The sequence below is a fragment of the Lupinus angustifolius genome, chromosome LG06 (assembly GCF_001865875.1).
Source record: "Lupinus angustifolius cultivar Tanjil chromosome LG06, LupAngTanjil_v1.0, whole genome shotgun sequence".
NCBI lineage: Eukaryota > Viridiplantae > Streptophyta > Magnoliopsida > Fabales > Fabaceae > Lupinus > Lupinus angustifolius.
Genome location: NC_032014.1, coordinates 8,947,613 through 8,969,304, shown reverse-complemented (window position 1 = coordinate 8,969,304; position 21,692 = coordinate 8,947,613). Strand labels below are relative to the sequence as shown.

The window sequence follows — 21,692 nt, the reverse complement described above, 5'->3', positions numbered from 1 at the left end:
ATATATATATATATATATATATATATATATATATATATATATATATATATATATATATATATATATATATATATATATATATATATATATATATATATATATGATAATGAAATTCCAAGTTTGCCGTCCAAATAAATGGCCTAAAAAATCACCTAATTGTAACAAAAATCGCTTAATTTATTGAGATGGTCCCAGGAGCTTGGACTTTCGAGGAAGTAATATCGTTTGACCTCAAAAGAATTTTCAAATTTTCACACATACATGTGTACGTGTTCAATATCAATATCAATCTACGTTTCAAGATTGATTAATTGGATCAAATGGAGTAATGGACCCTAAAATACATCAACGGAACCGTGATTTTAAAATATTATTTCTTAGGTGTAACAACCTTAATTAGGATCTAAAAATGGAGCACACACACGTGAATACATTCTGATAGATAAATTTCCATCGGGCATGACCTTAACAATTCTCTGTCTCTGTCATTTTTTCAATGTTAGTTTTGACGAAAAGGGATAAAATATTGTAGAGCGTGCATGACATTGGCAACATACAAATTTGTGTTATCTAGCACCGATCATGATATGAGTAAGACTACTCTCCATAAATGTAATACACACTTAGCTCGTGTTTGGAATAATTCTCCCACAATTTTAATTATTCTTCATTTCTTCCCTTAGCATTTAGAGAGTATTTGTCGAGTACATCTTATATTACTGCATGTATTATCAGTTGTAATTAGTTAGAAAAATAATTAATTATTAATTTTTTTAACTTAAATATATTTTTTCAATCAATCATAAACTAATAATACATATAGTACCACAAACATTAGATATGCTCCCATATTTATCACATTAAAGATATATTGTCCAAAATCAATCATATGTCAATAAAAACATATATATATATATATATATATATCAATTAAAATTTCTAAATATTTATTATTTTAAGTAAACACTTTCAGAATAATAATGAGTAACAGTTGGTGCGAAATGAAAAGTCAAACTCAAACACATACTTACTTTTGAACCTTTAACATCTTACTTTCCCATAAGGACAAATCAGTCAATTTAGGCTTAAACCGAGTGGCACCGATTCGTAGTGGTGGCAGACCTTTGTGGAAAGAAGGATTATGGCACTGTGGTCACTAATTCATCTCTCTCAATTTGTGTTAATGTGTCAGGTCACTTTTGGATACTTCTTTTACATGAGTGCTACTTCTTATTTCAAATATCTATACCTTAAATTGACTTCCATATACATTAAACACTTATTTTTTAATAATGTAGGAAAACCATAATTTTTTGAAACCTTGGATATATTGAAAATTAAAAATGAGATGAAATTGGAACACTTAACATAGGTTGAATTTCTGAATTTTCTAACTTTTCATTTCATGATATTATATATTTTTTATGATGAACAAGAAATGTATCTACTATTGATTTATATTACTTTTATTTGAGAGTCTATAATGATTAACATATAATGATAGATAAACTGTTGACAATATAAAAAACAATTACATCATCAGTATATACATAAATCCAAAAATAAAATACTGTTTCTCTATTATCTTGTGGTGTTCCCAGGTCCATATTTTGGACATTTTCTATATTTGAGTGTTCGTGTTGTATTTTGGACATTTTCTATATCGGAGTGTTTGTGTTTTATCTAGTATCGATGTTGATGTCATGCTTGGTGGCCTATCGTGTCTAAATATCAACTTGCACAATTAATGCATTCAGGTATATTAGCTGTTTTAGGAAAGAATAGCAGGTTAATAAACTTGTAAAAGAATATATTAAGCTAATCAACATTAATATTAGAATGGACACAACCTTATTTGATAAAAAAATAGCTGGTGTTTAAGGGTAAAATATTTATATACTATTAAATAAAGATTTATACATAGTTAGTATATTATTACATTTATCAAATTTTCTTTTTTTAAAGATTTAATAATAATTAAACATAAATAATAAATAATGCACTATCTATATTTATGTTTTTATTTTAATGTAGAACTTCAATTTGTTTATGTGTGCAATGAATGGTTCTCGATCAAGAGAAGTTCAAGACTTGTCTTGTTGAGATGCAAATCACTTAAATTAGTTTTGCTTATATTATTAAAAAAATATAATAATTATATATTATCAATGTAAGATAGTGTATATATCTTTTCTCTTAATAAAATCTTATATATATATATACACACAGATGTTACGGACTAAACACACAGATGTTACGGACTAAACTGATGAAATTATAAATATGAAAATCAGTTATCCCCACATGGTAAACTATTGGTAATATAAAACTTCTATTTTGTATTAATATTCCTAGCTAGCCTCTACTTTTGTCTACTCAAAGATTAGGCGAGTGTTATATTACTTACTTTAAGATATCTTCAATTAATAGAGAGACAAATGATTATTTTTGCACTTATATATAAAATAAAAATGTCATATTATTATATCTTAAAGATAAAAACGTCAAATTATTTAATATTTTTATTTTGTTTTGGATATAATTGTATGAACGTTAATATAAAGAATCGCAAGTCGTCTTGCATTAGCATGTATGGATGAAAAATCCTCAGTTCCTCACTTAAAAGATCCACTCCTCTGTCAGTCTTCTCTCAAATCAGACTTAATGCACGTGATAGATTTTGGTAAACATGTTAGTGTTTAGTGCTTAGTGTCCCAAATAAATGATTTTTTTTTTTGACATTGCCAAAGTAAACGTATGTATTTTGGAGGAAAGATTAATGCTATGTGCGGTGGTATAAGATTCTCTGAGTCATCAGTCTAGTTTTCCTAACCAGTGTATGAACTCTTTGTTAGTTTTACATGATTTCTTATGGAAAATTTACAGATGTGGTGCACATTGACTGAAAAATTATGGTTTTAGTGCACCTTTTAGAAAAATTACAAAATTAGTGTAACTTTATAGAAATCGGCAATCCCATTGCCGATTTATGTATTTCTTCTCTCTCTCCTCCCCCAAAATCGGCACTGGGGAGGGAGTTTTACTAAAATATATATTTTTTTAAACTCCTCCTAAATCGTCAATAGGGTGAGTTTTATACTTTTTTTTCTCTCCCCTAAATTGGTAACCGGAGAGTTTTTTATTTTTTTTAACTTTTGGAAGTTATATTATTAGTTTTAGGGTTTAATTTTTCAAACACAAATCCTAACTACACACAACATGATTAATTTTGTCAACCCTAACCCTAATAACAGAACACAATAATTAAATATTATTAGTTTTAAATATTATGTGTTTTTCATTATTGTGTTATTAGGGTTAGGGTTGACAAAATTTATCATATTATATGTAGTTAGAATTTGTGTTTGAAAAATTAAACCCAAAAACTAATAATATAACTCCCATTAATTACATTCAACATTAATCTTATTTAAACTGGAGGTGGTTTGTAAAATTATGAAAAAGAGAAGTACTATATATATTTTTACTAGACGAGGATGTCAGTATTTTTTTTATTTGACTAAAAGTGTTGATAACAAATAGTAAGGAAGTAAACTTTATATGATAAAATAAAAATCAAGGAAAGTTACTAAACAAATAATTTAAATATTGATAAAGATTTGTTGTCTCAAATTTTGTCTCGAATCAATAATATTAAAATATAAACAAAAAAATGATGAACGTTTAATTTTTTGAATTAATATAACATATTTTCATGGTATGAGAAATAATTTAAGACTTACTTTAAGGCTATGTTTGATTTGATTGAAAAGTGAAGGAAAGAAAAGGAGAGGGGAAAAAATGGATGGAGTTATAACTTTTTCATCCTTTAGTTTAGAAAGAAAAATAGGAAGGAAAGAAAAATGTTAATTGACCCTCACATAAAACTTTTCTACCCCACTATGAGAGAAATTGAAGAGAAACAAACCACTAATATAAAATTACAATCTTACCCATAAAACTATGAATAATGATGTATTATGATATGAAGTAGACATTGGGTGACCTTGAAATTTGTAAAAAATATTTTAATTAATTAATTTTAATATAAATATATTTTTTATACATCATTAGTTATAGAAATATTTAATTCGAAAATAAAAGTGAATATTTGTATATTAATGTTTGTATCTCTTTAGTTATGAATATTTTATGTCATTTTGTCTTATTATATGTTTTCTTTCCTTTCTATTTTTTTTTTCTTTCGTACCAAACAATTAAAAAATAATTCTACTTTTCACTATTTTTCTTTCCTCCAACTTTCATTCATTGAGTTTTTTTCCTCTCATTTTCTCTCACAAACCAAACATAATCTAAGACTTTTTCATCTAAGACAAACTCAATATAGAAACTTCATCTCTCTTTCTCTCCTTTCCACTAGATAGACAATTTAACATAATCTTATATCACACTAATTTTGAAAAACAAAAAAACAAGAAAAGTGTGTTAAAATATTATTCATAATCTTCAAAAGATCATTATCAACGTGACATACGAGGAGAATAGTAGGTTGAGACCGTAATATATATTGAAAATGAATGGCAATAACCAAACACCCTAAGCTTAAATAACCATCTTGATTCATCTCATATCTCACTCGGTTTTCAAGTCCTTCTTTCTATCTCAACACCATTCACGATCTCTTCATCCGAAACAAATAAAACTTGTTCTAATTCTTCTCCAGATTCAAGTAATCAACAAAAACAACAAAATCAAAATGATGCAGATGCATATGATAAGTTCTACCATACCAGCACATAATCTTCACATGTTTCAAACAAGAAGATCCAGCTTCTCATGCCAAGCCTCTCCCTTGAACCCATCACGCGCCACCACTGGTTCCACCCGGTTACACCTCTCTAACCTTGACAAGCTCCTTCAAAAGCAATCTAATGAACCATCAACCCAACTCAACCATGAAGAGAATCTACAAGAAAAACAAAACCATACAGCAACAACTTTAACAGAGAAGAAAGGAAAAAGTGCACTTGAAGGTCTTAACCTAGCAAGGTTGTGGCCGGAGATGAAGGCAACCGAGGAAATGTCACCACGCCATCTTAACCGCCTTCAACGACTGCTTTCCATGTCGGCGGAGCATTCTCCAAGAAATGTCCTTGGGAGCATGTGGAGGGAGTATCATGGTAGCAATGACTGGAAAGGTATGCTTGACCCTCTTGATGAGAATCTTCGCCGTGAAGTGGTTCGCTACGGCGAGTTTGTTCAAGCGGCGTATCATTCCTTCCATTCGAATCCCACCATGTCATCCGAGGAGCCTCCGGTGCCACGACATGTCGTGGTCCCGGATAGATCCTATAGGGTGACTAAGAGCCTTTATGCCACGTCATCAATTGGGTTGCCCGGGTGGGTTGATGACATGGCACCTAATCTTGGATGGATGACTCAGAAGTCTAGCTGGATTGGTTATGTGGCCGTTTGTGATGATCGAAGGGAGATTGCACGATTGGGCCGAAGAGACATTGTAATCTCTCTTCGTGGAACGGCCACATGTCTTGAATGGGCTGAGAATATGAGGGTCCATTTGATCGACATATCGGAAGAAGAAAAATCAGAGGTTCAAGAAAAGTCCAAGGTGGAAAGTGGGTTCCTAAGCCTATATAAGACCCGAGGGACCCACGTTCCAAGCTTGGCCGAGTCGGTGATCGAAGAGGTGAAACGACTCATGGAGGTGTACAAGGGTGAAACCCTAAGCATCACAATTACTGGGCACAGCCTTGGTGCGGCACTAGCCTTATTGGTGGCTGATGAAATTAGCACTTGTAGCCAAGAAATGCCACCTGTGGCTGTTTTTTCCTTTGGTGGGCCTAGGGTTGGTAACAAGGCCTTCGGGAACAAAATAACAACCCAAAATGTTAAAGTACTTAGAATAGTGAATTCTCAAGATGTAATCACTAGGGTCCCTGGTATGTTTGTTAGTGAAGAGCTTGAACAAAATTTGAGGAGCTCTAAGATTGGTGGTGTTCTTGGCATGTTGGATGACAACCTAGCTTACACACATGTCGGGACCGAGCTACGCGTCGACACGAAAATGTCGCCGTATTTGAAGCCGGATGCTGACATGGCATGTTGCCATGACTTGGAGGCCTACCTTCACTTGGTGGATGGGTTCTTAGCTTCTAATTGTCCATTCAGAGCAAATGCTAAGAGAAGTTTAGTTAGATTAATGCAAGATCAAAGTGCTAATGTAAAGAAATTGTATACTAGTAAGGCTAAAGCCTTGAGTTTAAGTTCTGAGAGACAAGGATCATCCTTTTCAAGACAAGGATCCTTCTCTATGTCTGGTTGTTTGCCTAGTCCATCTTAAATGAAAATAAAATGTGAATACATAAAATTATGTGTACCTCATTTTATACATGTATCTTGTGCTTTATATTTCCACTAATTTACCCTGTTTAATGGTACATATATATCATTCAAAATGCTTCTAAAACTGAAAAATAATTGGATATTTCAATATCATTAAATTATCTCCATATATAATTAACATTCTTCGTATAATCAATCGTTCTTTGCTTTTGATGTACTTACGGAAAAAGTGGAGAGAATCCTTACCTAAAATAAATGTGTATATGACGAGTATGAATAATAAAAATTAACCTCATCTTTAGCTATGAACTATTCAGTGGCTTGAACAAATTGGAAATGTATCAAATTAATTTGAAAATAATGCAAACTTCATTATGAATTATTGAATACTGATTAGTAGAACTTTGTACTAATTGTGAGGTGGGGGCTATTGAAAACTTATATTTAAAAGTTTACATTGCTATTTTTTGAGTTTAAAATTTATGCACTAACAATGTAAAGTTCTTTACACTAATACATCATCTACCATCGATTTATATTACTTTTGTTTGAAAGTTAATAGTGGTTAACAAATCAATGGTGAATGTTTGACTGATAATGTAAAAAATACTTACACAATGTATACATATTAAATCTTTCTAACTTTTGTCAGTATGCATTTCTGATGTAGGGAAGCATTTTATTTTGAGTTTAACATATGTGGCCCAATTCAATTTTAGCAGCAACAGTTAAAATTTAATTAAGTCACTACATACATTGCCCCTCTTGTTTGAGTGTTTTCAACAGAAATGAAAAGACAAGTCCATAAGGCATTGCCACTATGGTAAAGAAAAAACGCAAAAGGGAAAACACTAGCAAAGGGAACAGAACAAAGTGCTATGCACTAAAGCACATCAAGTAACACTAACGCACTTTATTATAATGGGATTGTTGATGTGTCTTCTCCTCTATAGGAGAAACCATTAAGGTTCACACTTCGGATTCATCATTTTATCACTATATATTCATGAATACATTTATTAGAAGGTACAAACAGCAAATCCGTTGTAGTCTAGTTGGTCAGGATATTCGGCTCTCACCCGAAAGACCCGGGTTCAAGTCCCGGCAACGGAATCTTTTTATTTTATATATTTGATCAGCAACTGTTATTTTTGGAACCATCATGAAAACTCTGATAACCACTGTTACCTGGAACTCAATCTTGTCTGCGTTTGCAAAGAATCATGGGAATGTTGTACATGCTCCCCAGTTGTTTGAAAAAAGTCCTCAACGGAATAGTTTTTCTTGTAATTAGCATAACTTTGGTATCCATAAGGCGAGTGAATTTTTCGACCATAAGTCTGTCAAGGACATAGCGTGTTGGAACACTAAGATTTCGGGTAATGTTCATATTGGGGAAATGAGAGTGGTTTATTGCAATGCCGTAGAAAAAAAGTGTTTCTTGGAATGCGTTGGTGTCAGGAATCAGATATGTGGAGTGTGGGGATTTAGCAGAGAGATTACCCGCGTGAAGAGCTTGATTATTTGAACTGCTATGATCACTGGGTACATGAAGTTTGGGAGGGTTGAATCAGCAGAGAGATTGTTCAGAGAAATGTCTTGGAAGAAATTGGTGACATGGAACGCTATGATTGTTGGTTATGTTGAAAATTGTGGGGCAGAAATGGGTTAAAGCTTTTCAAGGCAACGTTGGTAACATTGACCTTGATGTTGGGTTTAGTAACGTGTCTGCATTGCAGCATGGTAAGGAAATTCACCTATTAGTATCTCCGTTGATTAGTGATACAACACCAGAAATTTCATTGATTAGCATTTATTCCAAATGTGGGGACGCAATGAATTCTGGTTATGCTCAACATGGAGCTGATTAAAGAGCTCTTGATTTGCTTGATCAGATGAAGATTGAAGGCATGAAGTCAGACAATTAGAGGGTTTTATTGAATCATGGAATGAACCGTCTGTATTTAAAAAATATTTATTTTTTCAATTAGTATATATGTTTCAATATATATTGATATAAGAAACTATTTATTTTATTGGCAAAGGGTGGGGAACATGGTTTTGGACCTGGAGGCAGCAGTGTCTACCTATAATACAAAGTTTTAAAGCTTTGACCCTGTAAGTAATGTATTCATAATGATTTCTTTTCCAAAGTGCATCTCTTATTTTAATTTTTATATTTGTGAGTGGAAATGGTATGAGATTCCAAGCGTCACTCTATAATTATTATTTTTCCTAAAGAAATATATACACCATATAAAAAATAGAGACAGAGAGTCTGATAATTAGTGACAGATAAGATAACATACTGTATATAGTTTTTCCCAAAAGCTTAAAAGAAACGTTAAAGTGTGCATGGGACAAAGAACAAGGCAAATACTACTATTCACCAATATTCCTAATTTTGTACAAACGGTTTTTTAAAATGAAATACACTGAAAAGAATTGAAGTTTTAACGAGCAGGAAGATAAGAAGCAAACCATGATGAACAATCTTGATATTAAAAGTTGAGAAACTAGTTTTACATGCCAGGGAGACACATATAAATGACTTCTAAGACCACACATAATTTGGTCTCTAAGATGAGCAGCAACCAGAATTCTGGTTCACTGGCTGTCCACGAATTTGAACTGTTGGAGGCCTTGCATTGTTCATGGGTTGGCTTGCCATTCTGTGCAAAAGAACCAGAAACAAAAAACGTCAATCATCTAGGTATATATATCTCTTGGTCATTAACAATACAGAATTCACTATGTCATAAAAAGAAAGATGCCCTTTCGTTACAAAATTAGGGTATGTCTTTCCATTTTATAAATCGAGGAAACTGATTTCAGCCACAAATCATGTGACGCTTTTACCCTTAACTGCGAAAGGGAAAGCAATAACTTGTCTCCCCAGTACTAGAGAAGATTCTTTTCCGAAATAAGCTATAAGGAGTTTATAGGAATGTTTATGTAAGTCTGACTAATCTCTAAACTCTATCACACCTCAGTTCATAACAATGGAAATAAGATTACAGCACCTGTTTTTTATTTCTGCAGCCATGGCCATAAAAGCCTGTTCCACATTGGAGGCATTTTTAGCACTAGTTTCCATGAAAGGAATTCCAATTTCATCTGCAAATGCCTGAAAGCATAAACATAAAACTCAATTTTCAAACCATTATTATTAGACAAAAGGAAGGATTCGACATCAAAAGATGTCAGTGGGACCATGTATGACATAAACAACAAATATATAAATCACCTTTGCTGTCTCATAGGACACAACTTTATTTGCCGTGAGATCGCTCTTGTTCCCAACTAAAAGCTTGTTAACATTTTCACTTGCATAACGGTCAATTTCATTCAGCCACTGCTTAACATTGTTGAAGCTCTCTTGGTCAGTGACATCATAAACAACCTTCAAAAGAAAGATAAAATGCAACATGATTACACCACTGTCTCCAAAAATCTAAAAAGGAACTCGCTAGGGGAGGACAAGTATACAAAGACTCACAATAATGCCATGAGCCCCTCGATAGTAGCTGCTAGTGATTGTACGAAAACGTTCTTGACCAGCAGTATCCCACTATACATTAAAAATGCATAAAATATGTTAACTTGGCAACAATACTTGAAAAACACGAAAGATACAATTGGTGAATGAAGCATATGGTAATTACATCAAACATTAGTAACTCTTACATTCCTACAACCTTTTCTCTTACCTCACCTTTTACACCTTAAATTCCTTCTTATATCTCTCTTTCATTCATATCAAACCATCAATCACATCTATCACTTTTTCTCTCTTCTCTACACCTATTTACATCCCATATCGGGGTGTAAGATGAACATTTTCCAAATTAAAAATAGAGACATTCCTGGGTACGAAACTTTAGTTTGAGTGTGTTTGTAAGGTGTATTTAATAATTGAGACAATTTATGCAACTTATGAAAAAATCAGTGTGATATGATCCTGAAAATATTTCCATCAGAACCAAAAACAAGTGAGTCAAACTTTAACATCCTAATCCAACTAGCATTAATACCATCATGTACTTACAATTTGAAGTTTAAGGGTCTTCCCGTCCTGTTCCACGGTGCGAATTTTCTACATAAGATAGCAAAGTGAATAATTAGTCACATTTGTGTGAAAATAACATTGAAATGAGGTTAATTGGTGAATATAAATGCTTACGAAGTCCACTCCGATGGTACTGATATAGCTGTCAAGGTATGAATCATCCTGTTGACAAGAAAAAACAATATTAAGAAGAATGTAACTTATCTTTCAAACTACCATGCCATATATAAAAGACAATAAATTCAAAGTAAAAATTTCTGCTAAGCATCACAACCTCCACCAATATGAAATTAGATATGATGTGATCTCCACCAAAATTATATATGGTCCGGTCGTATGTTTTAAATCATAAAAACAGATTCAAAGTTCTGACCAAACAAATCAATTATTACCACTGACCTTTAGGCTTTATGACAGATGGAGGCAGAATATTGGGACTATTCAGCTTCATTTTCCATTAATTGAAGAAAATAGATGACCACAAAAAACTTAAAGAAAGAAGACAAAAAAGGGCAAAGGCTCAGAACTTACAGCAAACCTCAGAAGGAGACATGACTTGCCTACACCAGAATCTCCAATAAGCAAAAGCTTGAATAAATAGTCACTGCAAAGTTAAACACAGTGACAGCCCAATCAAAGAGAAAGAAATTATGAGGAACTGTCTATAAGTTTTCTAAGAGAATGGGCATTACACAGCAATATGCCAATATAAACAAGCACATGTGCCTCAGCACACAGAAAACATGACATTTCTAAAAGGTAGCATATAGGTTGTTACGTATATAGGACATTCATTAAAATATGATTAGCCATGCACAGACAACACATTCAGCACTATTAAATGTCTCTCTAGACTTGTGCAACCATTGTCGGCACAAATCCATATGATATTCAATAGCTTTGTACAAACGTTGTGTTCTTTTGCCTAACACAAATATTCCCATTTAGCAGTTGAGTATGATAACCAGGGCATTGTACACTTGTATTCAATCCCGTATACATTGAAAAGCAGAGTTCTATTGATTCCTTAATCAGTGCCCTAAAGAGAACTTAGCAGCTAAAAATTGCTATAAATTTATAAACCGAATTATCTGAGAGAGAACCACTTGTCAGTCAACTATCAAACTTGTATACCCATCTATATAACTTCAAGAAACACTAAACTCCAAACAGTTTTATTCCTTAAAAAAAACTATTTGCAGAAGAATCAGACAAAAACAATTTCTAACTAGAATACAATACCATTAATCATGTGGTTCCTCCCCACATAACTAGATTAAGATATTCAGTATTATTCCTGTTCCTTGAAAATATAAATTTTAGCATATTCGCAAGCCACAACAATCCCAGAGTCCTTATGACTCCGACATGTTTAGCTAATAGACAACTTTAAATATTTTTCTAGACACCCAAAATCTGCAGTTATATCACCCTTGCAAACAAACATTCAAAAAATTCATTCCAAAATTAAAAAAAAAAAATTAACAAAATTTCCCAAACCGGATCAGAAAAATAATCAATTCTAAATAATTGATCTACCAGCTATGAAAACAGATCTAAATCAGCAACGTATTTTTCTGAATCACGATCAGAAACGACCACCGACAGAAATTTCATAACAAAATCGAACCAGCACTCCACATAACACAAAATTTAAAATCATCGAAAGATAATTAAAGCAGATCAACACGAAATTGATTTATAAAAAACACAGTAAACGATTCGCAACGAGAAACTCAGTATTGAGGAGAGGGAAATGGCACATACTACTCGGGATTCATGGTAGCGTGAGGTAGAAAGCGAATCGAATCGTCGACAAGTAGAGGGGTAATAGCGGCGTAAGGGTTTGGCGGCGAGAAGAGCGAGGGGAATCTGAGATGGTCTCCGGAGAAAATGGAAAAATGAAGAGAAATTGAAAACGTGACGAGAGAGAAGAGAAGATGAGAGGAGAGGAGAAAGAAATGTGAGAGAGGAAGTGACGTTTTAAAATGACCCGTTGGTGTTGGAGGTGCCCACTGGGGTGACGTATCAATAGGTTTTAAAAATTGCCACGTGTCATGTACCATGTTTCTTTTTTGTATTATCCAATGTTTCCCTTCATTTTGGATAGAAAATTAGCGTCTTTCAATTTATATAAATACGCTCCTAATAAATTTCGCTCACAGTGATTGAATTTATAATCTAATACATTTTTCTTACTTTCTTCCTACTTGTTAATAACTTAGTATAATAATGCCATGTTCTGTGTTCGCACTTCCTTTTTAATCTTTTTTTAATATTCTCAATTTTTGTGTACTATACCTCTTTCGGCTCTATGATTATCCTTATTTATGTAAGAGTATGGATCATTTTCAGTATGGAACATTAAGGTGAAAATGAGTTTGATGAATATAATTTTTATTTATAAAAGTAAATTAAGATCTATAATGTTAAAGTATTTTGAAATATGTGTTACCATTTCCATCCGATAATAGAGAAGGTCTGGATTCCTTATATATTTTGTAGTAAAAATATTTTTTGTTTTTCAAGATTAGGTGAGTGATAAAATATCTTACTCAAATCTGGGCATTAGTCTTTTAGTCACTATCAAATCATGAAATTTTATTATAAGATTTGTTGATTTAGTTTTTATATAGATTAGAATTTAAATAATGTTATCAGAACAGATATGAGTTACAAGAGTCATTAACTAAGAATATTTGAGAATATTAAGTGAGCTAAAGTAACTTGCTTTGGTTATAAATGATCCTAAAGTATAAAAGTCTAAAATATCACACTTATCATACTCTATATTAATACTTTTCTTTCTAGGATCTACATGAATAATTAACCATTTTAAGTAGTTCTTATGCCCATGTCAAATTTAAGTAATCCATATGAATCTCATTACAATGCTATTAACAAGTGAATTCTTCTCTTTTTAAGTCTTATTGACCCCTACCCAGAAGGTCAAGGAAGTTGATGACAGGGAGTCAGTGACCAAGCCCCATCCTAACAATCTTATTGTTGAGTTTAAATCAAGGAGTTTTATGATAGAGTATCTCTATAATCATTTATTAATATTCATTGGATTTATTCTATAAAAAGTGTTTACTTATTCTACATTAACTTGTCTAAGTGATCACAATTTGAGAGTCACAAGTCAATTTATCTTGACGTGCCAATATGGTGAGTTGAGTCGAGTTGAATAAAATGACGATGTTACATGCATTAAACAAGGAGAGATTTGTAACCAAATGATCCGAAAGGAAAACACAATAAACAAATCAAAGACCACATTTTAATCTAAAACATTAAGTCATTAGATTTGTCATTTCACCTATTTATATCTTTCTCAATTTACCATTTATGCACTTATCTCACTCACCTCATTCCTCAACTTTCCCCATCAAGTATGAGTCCACTACATTAGAGCAGTGTTCTCTCATGATTGTCGATGTCCAACGAGCCATACATATTGTTTTTCATACCTGTATCTTTGCCATCTCCAATGGGACACATTGATGACCACCACATATTTCTAGAAAGACTTTCAACACAACGTGAACTCCACATCAGGGTCCACCATCACCCTCTCAAATAGTTGGTTTAGCAGAACCATTGAGTCCAATACCATTTATTATAATCGAAGAGCCAAATAACTAGAGAGATTTGCGATAAATGGGTTAAATAAACCCATAATTAGGAAATCATACATCATGCCTTAACTCATAAGCTTAAAACATTAGATATATAGGTATATTTAAGTATATAATCGCCATAAATGTGTAACTCAACTATTATAATGTATTACTTATTTACACTTTTTTGTATTATCAATGATATCTTCATGTAAGGAACTAATCTCTTTTGGGGTGTGTGATTGCCCCTCCTAACAAGTATCGCTCTAAGTAATCGAATCCTTAATATTTTGGACATCTTCAAGATTTAACAAAGCCTTTTAAATGAACACAAGATATCTAAAGTGCAAACTAGAAAAAAAAACAATTTTCTAATAGCTCCTAGTACAATACATGAAACAATGAACAACACAAATATTATGGAAATTAATTAGGATTCATAAACAATACCATATAAGATGTCTCTTATACTAGTTATTTGATTTATATATTTTTGCATATACAAGTCAACTTGATGAACCATGTTTTCCTTCTAAATCTCATCATAACATGATTTAGGATGATGGGTGGAAGGGAAATAGGCTGTGATCAAGAAAAAAAACTACATAGCTGTTATATCCTAATATGTTGAAGATAAAATGAAAACTAAGCTTCCTTGATTATGTGACACTAGTTTGGAACATCTAGTATCTTAGATGATCGAGTAAGAACATTCAGCATCCATGTGCATTCCCTCAGAAAAATCAATTGGTGATGAAAAGCAATCAAGTTCCACCCCAGTAGTGAGCCATGAATCATGATCACATTTGAAACCCTCTAGGTATGTATCATTATCACAGAAAATGAAACAAAGCGGCTAGGGCGAGCTGCAGTCGGAGTCATTAACAAAATCAGAAAACCTTACAACTCTCATATTCTAACCAGACAAGTATTGAGCAATATATTTGAAAATTCATGAGGTCTTGATCAGTAGTGTCACCTTTCCTCGTGCAGAAGCGGTTGAGATGCAGGGGCTGCAAAATATCAAGAGTATGTCATATAAGACTATTTTACATTATTCAATGTTCAAAATTCAAGCATTGAGTTTGACAAAATTTAACAATTGCATAACATATAAGGATGCTAAATCTTATTTGTTTTGGTAGAACAAAATGAAGGAACACAAACAAAAGAATGAATAGTATGCAACCATGACATTTCGAAGCAGAATGACTAGATATTAGATAGTACTATAAGAAACATAAATAATTTGATTTCTTAAATCATAATTTCAACCATCACTACTTTACCCATGGGATAGATGTTGCCATGGGCAAAGTAATAGACAAATCAAATGAGTAAGACTAAAAACTACATAGTTTTCCACTTTGTTAGAAATAATTATAAAATTGAAAGTAGTTTTGTGGTTCAGAGCCTAAAAGTCTTCATAGCTCTAGTATAAAATAGAAGACTCCAACTCTTATTTTGAAGACATTATTACCTCCAGAGTTTTGAGGTCCAGTGGATAAAGGTTTGACAGCTTTCTCTGCAATTTCGTCTATGACCAAACGCGACAAAAGAAGTCCAGCAATGAAAGCGCCAAGGGTTAGCATAATGAAAACTCCATCCCATCCCCTTGTTGAAATGAACCCTGTAAGAAGAGGGCCAAGAGCTGCACCAATTGATCCGGTACCATCTATAATAGCAGTCACAGTTGCGAGAGCACGAGAATCTCCTCGTAGAGAATGATGTGTACCCAAGTCAGCAGAAACAGCAGTGGTGATAAGTGCATAGGGTCCATTCACAAATAAACCGGTCACCACCATAAGTGCAATGTTGGCGTTCATAGAAACACTTCCATAGGATCGGTATAAATACATACAAGGAATTGCCACATACATGAAGCTGGCTGCAGTGATAGCACGGGCACTGAGTTTATCGGATATGTAGCCGGCAAGAATGCCACCAACAATACCCCCTACATCGAACAATGTTGAAAGGTTTCCAGCAGCTTTAACTGAGAGATACTCACCACCAATTTCTGCAAGATGAAAAATCATAATTTATATGACAGATACAGGTTTGTGGCAACACAACTTTATGCTTATTGCTAATGTAGATTCCTATACTCTGATACTAAAAAACTAGAATCATCACCAATAACAAACAAGCCTTTTCCCACTATATGAGATACGCTACATGGATCAAATGTTCTACTGTAAATCATATTCGTAAACGAAACATTGTTTAAATCGCAAAATCCAAAACCAATTAAGTAGGAAGGGTGTAGATGATAATCTCACCTGTCTGAGTCAAGTAAAATGGCAACCAATACAAGAAAGTGTAGGCAACAAGCTTTGCAAAGAAAAGACACAAAGCAAAAGGCATCACTCCAGGAATCATGCAGGCTTCAACGAGCCCAATACTCTTCCTATTCATTGACCCTTTTCGAGAACCAACATCTTTGGTCGAAACATGAGCCTCTTCATCAACATCATCTACTGTTGTGTTAGGCATAAGATCAGAAGCTGCAGTATCAATATTGCCATCAAATCCAACATCTTCGGGATAAGCAGCTAAGAACAAATAAACAATGATTCCACCAAACACAATCAACACACCAGGCACAATAAAAGACCAACCCCAACCATATTCTAAAACACTAGCAGCAATAAGAGAACCACTAATGTTACCAACAGAGGTATGTGCATTCCAAATCCCCATTATCAAACCCCTCTTCCTTTTCCCAAACCAATTCCCAAGCACTGCCACCACATAAGGCCACCCTGTAACTTGAAACATTCCAGCTATCATTTGCATCACAAGGTAGAACCAAAACTCATGAACATTCCAAAAGTAACCCATCCCAAACAACCCCACAAAAGCACCACTTCCCAACATGCCTATAGTCAAAAACAAACGCAAATCCACAGTATCACCTAAATGTCCAGCAATGTACATTCCCATAGCATAACATGCTAAAAATGCTACATCAATTTCTCCTAGCCTTGATGTACCTTCAGGTCCATCAAATGGAATCCAACCATGGGTGATAAGTTTTGAACTGGTGAGTTTTTTGGTGTTGGGGTAAGGACATAACACACTCTTAACTATGCTAGATGGTTTTCTAGTGGCGTGGTAACATGTGTATGCTATGAACGTTATTAATAAAACAATGTAACGGTAGGTTTGAAGGTTCCAATCTTTGCCTCTAAGGGTTCTTATTAGAAGAATCCCAGGTGGGGTTGTTCTATTCATCGTATTTGAATAACATTGGGTAGACATCATTAATCATTGGTTGATGAAAAATTATGTATATATGTGTAACAATTTAAGGTAATAAAGGTTGTCTATGTAACAATGGTGCAATAAGATGCATGAAAAAGTTAGGTTAATTATACGGAGTGGTAGAATGTGAATATGATAATATGTTTGAGGAGAATAGGATAGATAAGAGAATGGCCGTTAAGTGGTTAGGGAGAGATAAGAGAGAGGGGGAGAGAGAATGGCGGGAGAGAGGGGGAGAGAGAATGGCGGGAGAGAGAAGGAGGGGGAAACGTGGCAATATAACTGGGAAGTGGGATATTGACACGTGGATTATGTCAATGATGGTGTAGAATGTAGTTTGGCTATTGCACTTTCTTTTCTTTTCTTGTTAGTACATTTTCATAATGTCTTCTTACAGATAAAGCATTGGTTTAGGGTTTAGGGTTTAGGGTAATTAACTGTGTAAAGTCTTACTCGATCTTTAATATTGAAAGCTTCAAAATAATATTTATTGGGAGAGACAATTATGAACCTGGAAAACTGAAAGAAATTAATTCCTTACAAAAAATGGTGAGGAGTATTATAGTACAAAAAAAATCAATAAACCTAATAACAATTCTCATTCTCTTTATCATGGGGATTCTATTCAGATTTAATTACTCATGTATTCGTACTTCTTTCTTATTTTGGGCGTAGGCGTCAATCTTGTATCCAAAAAGGACTGCATAACTTTGAAAGTACTAATAAGCCCATTATGCAACTTTATTTGGTAAAGTGGGTGTTTGGTAAAGTTTACTGTTTCTAAAATTCAAGTTTGAAATGATATGTAAGATAATATGTTACAAAATCTATATATAACTATTTTATTTTTAAAAAAGATTATTCTCAACTTACATGTATGACTCAAAAATAGCACACACACCTAATTTTTTCAATCCCTTATATTATATATATAATTTTTTACTATATAAATATTTATCTATAACATTAAGTTTCTTAAACTAAAGAGGTGGGTTGAGTTGCCCCGTTGCCCATACTCTCATAACCACAAAGATAATTAATGATTAAACGACATAATTTTCTATCACATTAAGTTTACCTATTATTAATAATTTATACTTCTAACTGATATCATATTATTATCTCTAAAATAAAATTTATCATCATCTATATGTTCAACTTCTGTTTATGAAGATGTTAAACTATGATATTAAATTTATAAACATTTAGTATTTTTGTAATAATATATATACAAGGGCATTTTTATGCCATCTGATGTGTATTGCACAGTAATGGAAATCCTATACTTCAATCATATGCCACCCATCGGAGTTAAGAACGTGTCCGTTCTTTTTTTTATTTTATGTTATATTCCTATTAAAGTTAACATAAAAAGTATTTTTATCAAACTCCTTATATTATGTTTAAGGAATTTGGAATTTGGTCATCTATGAAGTATAAGATGAACCTTGTCGATAATAGTCAATTTTTTTATATATAGTATTTTAAATTAGAGTCATTGTTTCTTATTCTTGTACTCACCTAGCTAACCCACATCTAAAAAAATTAATATACGATACATACCTAGTTACATATCTCACGTAATTTCTCTAACCGTGAAAAGTGGTGGGTGTCCATAATTGTAAGGGTTTATACACAAAAAATTATACCCTCAAAAGTGGTGGGTGTCAAAAGATTAAATATTTTACAATTCATAAAAATTTGTTATGGAATATAAGTTTATTTTAAAATATTGCACTATCAAATACGAACACTCCAGATATTTATACACATGTGAATATTCTGGTTTTTTTATTAGGTGCACTAACAATATCCTCAATGTATAGTTTAAAAGCACCACTTGATCCAGCACTTATATAACTTCTAAATCTAATTAAGCTCACAGATATATATATATATATATATATATATACTTCTCCCCTTGCAAAGATCAATAATGATGGGAAGAGACTAAGGAAAGGTTTTGTGCCTCCTAATTGAGAGTGTTATAATATGCATTATAATCTACTAATCCCATAGTACATGTGCGCACTAAACACGTTTGAAATACAGCAATATCATCCCATAAACACTGTCTACGTTTAATTAATATTATCCTTATTATAGAGTGCCAAAGAGATAATATATTCTTTAATATAGGAGACCAGTAGGCTTCACTCATTACTTCACAAAATCACGCTAAGGCTATAATTTATAAATACAAACTACTATTTCACTACCAATATATATTAGTCTAGTCATACATGACTCTCTAGATCTCATAAAAAATAAAAAGTGAAAGATTTAATTTACATAAGCAATAATTGATGGAGAAACAAATACAAACCTAAATGTTTAATTCCTCGATAGAACTAAAGTTAGGAGGATAAAATATAATTTATTTTGAGAGATTAGTTTTTTTACCTTGGTAATGATGTGGAAGAATACAAAATAAAAATGAAAAAATATATAAAGTCCATCTATATTTTATGTCTTTTCCAATTAGTTATTTTAGACTATTCATCTCCCCTAATTAATCCTTAAATTTTATTGATTGATAAAATTAGTTTTAATATATTATTAATTAGTATAATAGGTTAGAAGCATGTTGTTTGTTGATGTCATGACTATTTAGTTTTCTAAGCTTAGTCTTGTTTTTTGTTCAGATTTATGCCCAAAAAATTACTAATAGTGCATCCAAAAAATCATTACAATCAAACTCAGAATAGTAGCAATATAATGATGCAAGTTACTCAACATTGATATAGGATTTAAGATTAAAAGTTGATAATATAATAATATTGATATATAATAAAATTAAATAATCATGATTTAATATTACATTTAAGCATAAATGAATTTCATAAAAAATTAAATTGAAAAGGTAATGATGGGGAAAAAAATTATGTTAATTACTTACAAAACACAAAAATTTTAAAGTCTTATTTGAGAGTTGAGTTTTGGAGAGGAAGAAAAAGAAAGAGATGGCTTTAGAAAACTTTCCCCTTGTTTGGGAGTTGGATCAAGGAGAGATGAAGGTTTTGGAGACCATCCAGATTCCAAAAACTTTCATGTGTCTGTTTTTAAAGTTCCTCAAACTTGGAGTTTTTTTGTACATAAAATGTCAAAATAACTAAATATGTTTAGTAATAATATATAATTATATATTATTGTCTACTTTTGATTGTTAATTACATTTTTAATGAAAAATAAAAAAATATTCTAACATTATCATTAGTTTACCATCTTCCATTTAAATTTCATACTCTCAAACAAGGGAGATGATTTCCTCCATTTTCCTTTCTCTTCCTCCCATTCCTAACCCTTTGATCTCTCATTCTCTTTCCCTCGTAACTCTCAAACAAAGTCTAAGTGAATTTATATAGATTTTACCTAAATATAATATACTATGAATTTTAGATCCACGAACTTAGCTTTCCCAATGTCTTATTGTATTGGCACATCTTAGTGTTATCATTATAACTCATTAGAAATTTAGAACCATTGCTTACTTCTCTCCTCATAATTGTTCAGCATTTGTGAACATGATTTTGAAGATTTGTCCGTTGTTTTTTAACTTTATCGCGTCAGCAGTGGCTAGGAGTTTCAATGAAATGGTCCAATTATGTTCCCTGCCTTTCATTCTTGTTTATTATTTTAAAATTTTAATCCATTCATCTCATATTTATCTTAAAGAAGTTTTCTTGATTTATTGATGTCGGAAAACAAAAAACTAACTTTCAATTTATTTATCATTTATATGAAATGTTATATTATATTTGAATATGTAACTAGAAAATAGGGTATAGCATTCTAACGTTCTATTTATAAGGCACTTATAAATGAACTACGAATAAAAAACAAGCGAATAAAAGTTCGCTATTTTCTTGTTTTTTTAAATACAAAAATATTTACCCTTTAAATTCCAATACAAAAATTTTGATGGGAAAATTATTTTATGAACTTTTAATTAATCCTATATTATCCTATTAATTTAAGTATTTCACTGTGATCGCTCACACTGTATTTTGTAACTCACTTTAATTGCTAAAAATTCCACGCCCAGCAACAAAAATTCACTTTACCATAAAAAAAGGAGCATATGCTTCATTCATAATCTAAATCTAAAATAATAAAAAATGAGTATATTTTTTGTCGTACAATATATATTATTCCATGTGTAATAAGCTGTGATTAGTCAAAAAAATATTTAATAATTAAATTTTTAATTTAAATATTTTTTTCTAATCAATCACTTGCAATATTCAATAGAGAAGTAAATGAAGAAACAAAAGTGTGGCTAAGTAATGTGTTGGGATAAATTGGCATAATTCTTTCCCTATAAACAATTAGAAAATTTGGTCATTGGTTCTTCCGGAGATTAGGTTTCTCCCATAATGTATATGTTGAATTAAACGACAAAGAACTTTCTA

At 32.1% G+C, this 21,692-nt stretch overlaps 3 protein-coding genes and 1 non-coding gene across 4 annotated transcripts; 2 read left to right on the top strand and 2 right to left on the bottom strand.

Annotated features, from left to right (window-relative positions):
- On the top strand, nucleotides 4,589-6,364 carry LOC109349626 (phospholipase A1-Ibeta2, chloroplastic-like). Its single transcript, XM_019590506.1, has one exon. It carries the CDS (start codon nucleotides 4,718-4,720, stop codon nucleotides 6,320-6,322), a length of 1,605 nt encoding a protein of 534 aa, XP_019446051.1. The 5' UTR covers nucleotides 4,589-4,717; the 3' UTR covers nucleotides 6,323-6,364.
- On the top strand, nucleotides 7,365-7,437 carry TRNAE-CUC. Its single transcript has one exon. It is a non-coding gene; the product is annotated as a tRNA-Glu (tRNA).
- On the bottom strand, nucleotides 8,675-12,368 carry LOC109349625 (GTP-binding protein YPTM2-like). Its single transcript, XM_019590505.1, has 8 exons — nucleotides 12,161-12,368; nucleotides 10,925-10,997; nucleotides 10,508-10,555; nucleotides 10,373-10,420; nucleotides 9,824-9,895; nucleotides 9,572-9,727; nucleotides 9,348-9,451; nucleotides 8,675-8,996 (listed from the first exon to the last, which is right to left on the bottom strand). Exons 1-8 carry the CDS (start codon nucleotides 12,172-12,174, stop codon nucleotides 8,903-8,905), a joined length of 609 nt encoding a protein of 202 aa, XP_019446050.1. The 5' UTR covers nucleotides 12,175-12,368; the 3' UTR covers nucleotides 8,675-8,902.
- On the bottom strand, nucleotides 14,724-17,432 carry LOC109349624 (putative glycerol-3-phosphate transporter 4). Its single transcript, XM_019590504.1, has 4 exons — nucleotides 16,296-17,432; nucleotides 15,494-16,033; nucleotides 14,972-15,026; nucleotides 14,724-14,846 (listed from the first exon to the last, which is right to left on the bottom strand). Exons 1-3 carry the CDS (start codon nucleotides 17,278-17,280, stop codon nucleotides 14,989-14,991), a joined length of 1,563 nt encoding a protein of 520 aa, XP_019446049.1. The 5' UTR covers nucleotides 17,281-17,432; the 3' UTR covers nucleotides 14,724-14,846; nucleotides 14,972-14,988.

What these genes read in the sequence shown, in the direction of transcription:
- LOC109349626 (XM_019590506.1), top strand. Translation starts at nt 4,718, where the DNA reads ATGATGCAGATGCATATGATAAGTTCTACCATACCAGCACATAATCTT.
- LOC109349625 (XM_019590505.1), bottom strand. An exon ending in TGTCCTATGAGACAGCAAAG is followed by an intron (nt 9,452 to 9,571) that starts GTGATTTATATA and finishes TTATGCTTTCAG; the next exon opens with GCATTTGCAGATGAAATTGG. An exon ending in GCTGCAGAAATAAAAAACAG is followed by an intron (nt 8,997 to 9,347) that starts GTGCTGTAATCT and finishes TCTTTTGCACAG; the next exon opens with AATGGCAAGCCAACCCATGA.
- LOC109349624 (XM_019590504.1), bottom strand. Translation starts at nt 17,280, where the DNA reads ATGATGTCTACCCAATGTTATTCAAATACGATGAATAGAACAACCCCA. An exon ending in ATTTTACTTGACTCAGACAG is followed by an intron (nt 16,034 to 16,295) that starts GTGAGATTATCA and finishes TTCATCTTGCAG; the next exon opens with AAATTGGTGGTGAGTATCTC. An exon ending in TGGACCTCAAAACTCTGGAG is followed by an intron (nt 15,027 to 15,493) that starts GTAATAATGTCT and finishes GATATTTTGCAG; the next exon opens with CCCCTGCATCTCAACCGCTT.